This window comes from Etheostoma spectabile, chromosome 17 (assembly GCF_008692095.1).
Source record: "Etheostoma spectabile isolate EspeVRDwgs_2016 chromosome 17, UIUC_Espe_1.0, whole genome shotgun sequence".
In the NCBI taxonomy this organism is placed as follows: Eukaryota; Metazoa; Chordata; class Actinopteri; order Perciformes; family Percidae; genus Etheostoma; species Etheostoma spectabile.
Window position 1 is genome coordinate 2,486,041 of NC_045749.1, and position 1,380 is coordinate 2,487,420.

Genomic DNA, 1,380 nt, shown 5'->3' on the forward strand with positions numbered 1-1,380 from the left:
GTGTGTGTGTGTGTGTGTGTGTGTGTGTGTGTGTGTCGGCTGCCCAGGCGGACGGAGATAAGAATAAGAAGGTTGATAAGAAGAAGGAGTTGGACGAACTCAACGAGCTGTTTAAACCTGTAGTTGCTGCTCAGAAAGTCGCAAAAGGTAACTGTGATAGTATTAGTTAGCATTTAAAGTTAAAAAATATACCACATGTTGAAATGACAAAAATAAGGCAGGTGATGTGTGATGCGTGGCGACGGGCACTCACCGTCAGCCCAACATGGGCCGACGCTCACCAATCTCCTTGGTGTTAGGGCCTTTAGACGCAGAGGGGCATACTGTATATGTAATTTACCTTTGATTCACAGTTTAAACGGTACCGGTATCTACATCATATTTACAACAAAACAGCGAAAGCGGAAAATGCAGAAAATCCATGTTCTTTACCAGTGAAATAAATGTCAGACTGACTGACATGTGATGTGCATTATTTTTAGAAAACTATTAGATTTTTAGAAATGTCTCATGATATTTTGTCTCTTGAAGTGTATATAACTTTTGTTTTTGTTAAAGATGGAAAGAAAATTTCAATACTCAATGCTACTGAATTGCAAAACCTTTAGAATTGCAATGGATGAAAATCGCAATACTAACCAAATCGGCACCCATGTATCATGAAAGAATCGAATCGGGACAAACGCATCGTCTCAGTCCTACACAAACGTGGGGCCCAAAGAGTCTCTGTTGACGCCTATAAACGTCCTGAACATAGCAAAATAAGAAAACTGGGAAAACCAGCCAGAGGGCAGGGCCTCTCTGTAGATACAGACACCGCCACACACTTGTAGTGGGTCACAAGTGATGATTGAGAAGGATTCATTTTGAGTCTATACACTTTCTAGGAACGTCTTGCATATTGTTCCACTGTCTTTCATTTGAGTTGTTCATAATGTAAAAATGTAAAATAGTTGCTGGTTGTTCTTGTGTCTGTAGTCTGTAAATTTAGAGAAACGGTAATAAATCATCTCTTCTTCTTTTTTCTGCAGGTGTTGACCCAAAGTCAGTGCTATGTGCATTTTTTAAGCAGGGTCAGTGTACCAAAGGTGACAAGTGCAAGTTCAGCCATGATTTGTCAATGGAGAGGAAATGTGAGAAAAGAAGTCTCTACGTGGATGAAAGAGATGATGAACTGGAGAAAGGTTAGTGTACAGTGAGACCGGTGTATATATTGTAAAACTGTGTAGTCTTGAGTAATGTCATCATTTACGCATCATGGCCATCTGATACCATCTTTTGACAGTTAAGGGAATCGCTGGGCATAAAATATTACAATTACATGAATCATAAGCGTACACTCTGGTGGCTCTCTTCTTTTTGTTTAAAGTGAAAACACCC

At 39.8% G+C, this 1,380-nt stretch overlaps 1 protein-coding gene across 1 annotated transcript in view; it reads left to right on the plus strand.

Moving 5' to 3' along the window:
• Positions 1-1,380, plus strand: part of zc3h15 (zinc finger CCCH-type containing 15) — a 9,034-nt gene that overhangs the window by 2,280 nt on the left and 5,374 nt on the right. Inside the window, exons 3-4 of the mRNA XM_032540830.1 lie at positions 48-147; positions 1,032-1,184. Coding sequence (XP_032396721.1) covers positions 48-147; positions 1,032-1,184 — 253 coding nt within the window. The remainder of the gene's footprint in view (positions 1-47; positions 148-1,031; positions 1,185-1,380) is intronic.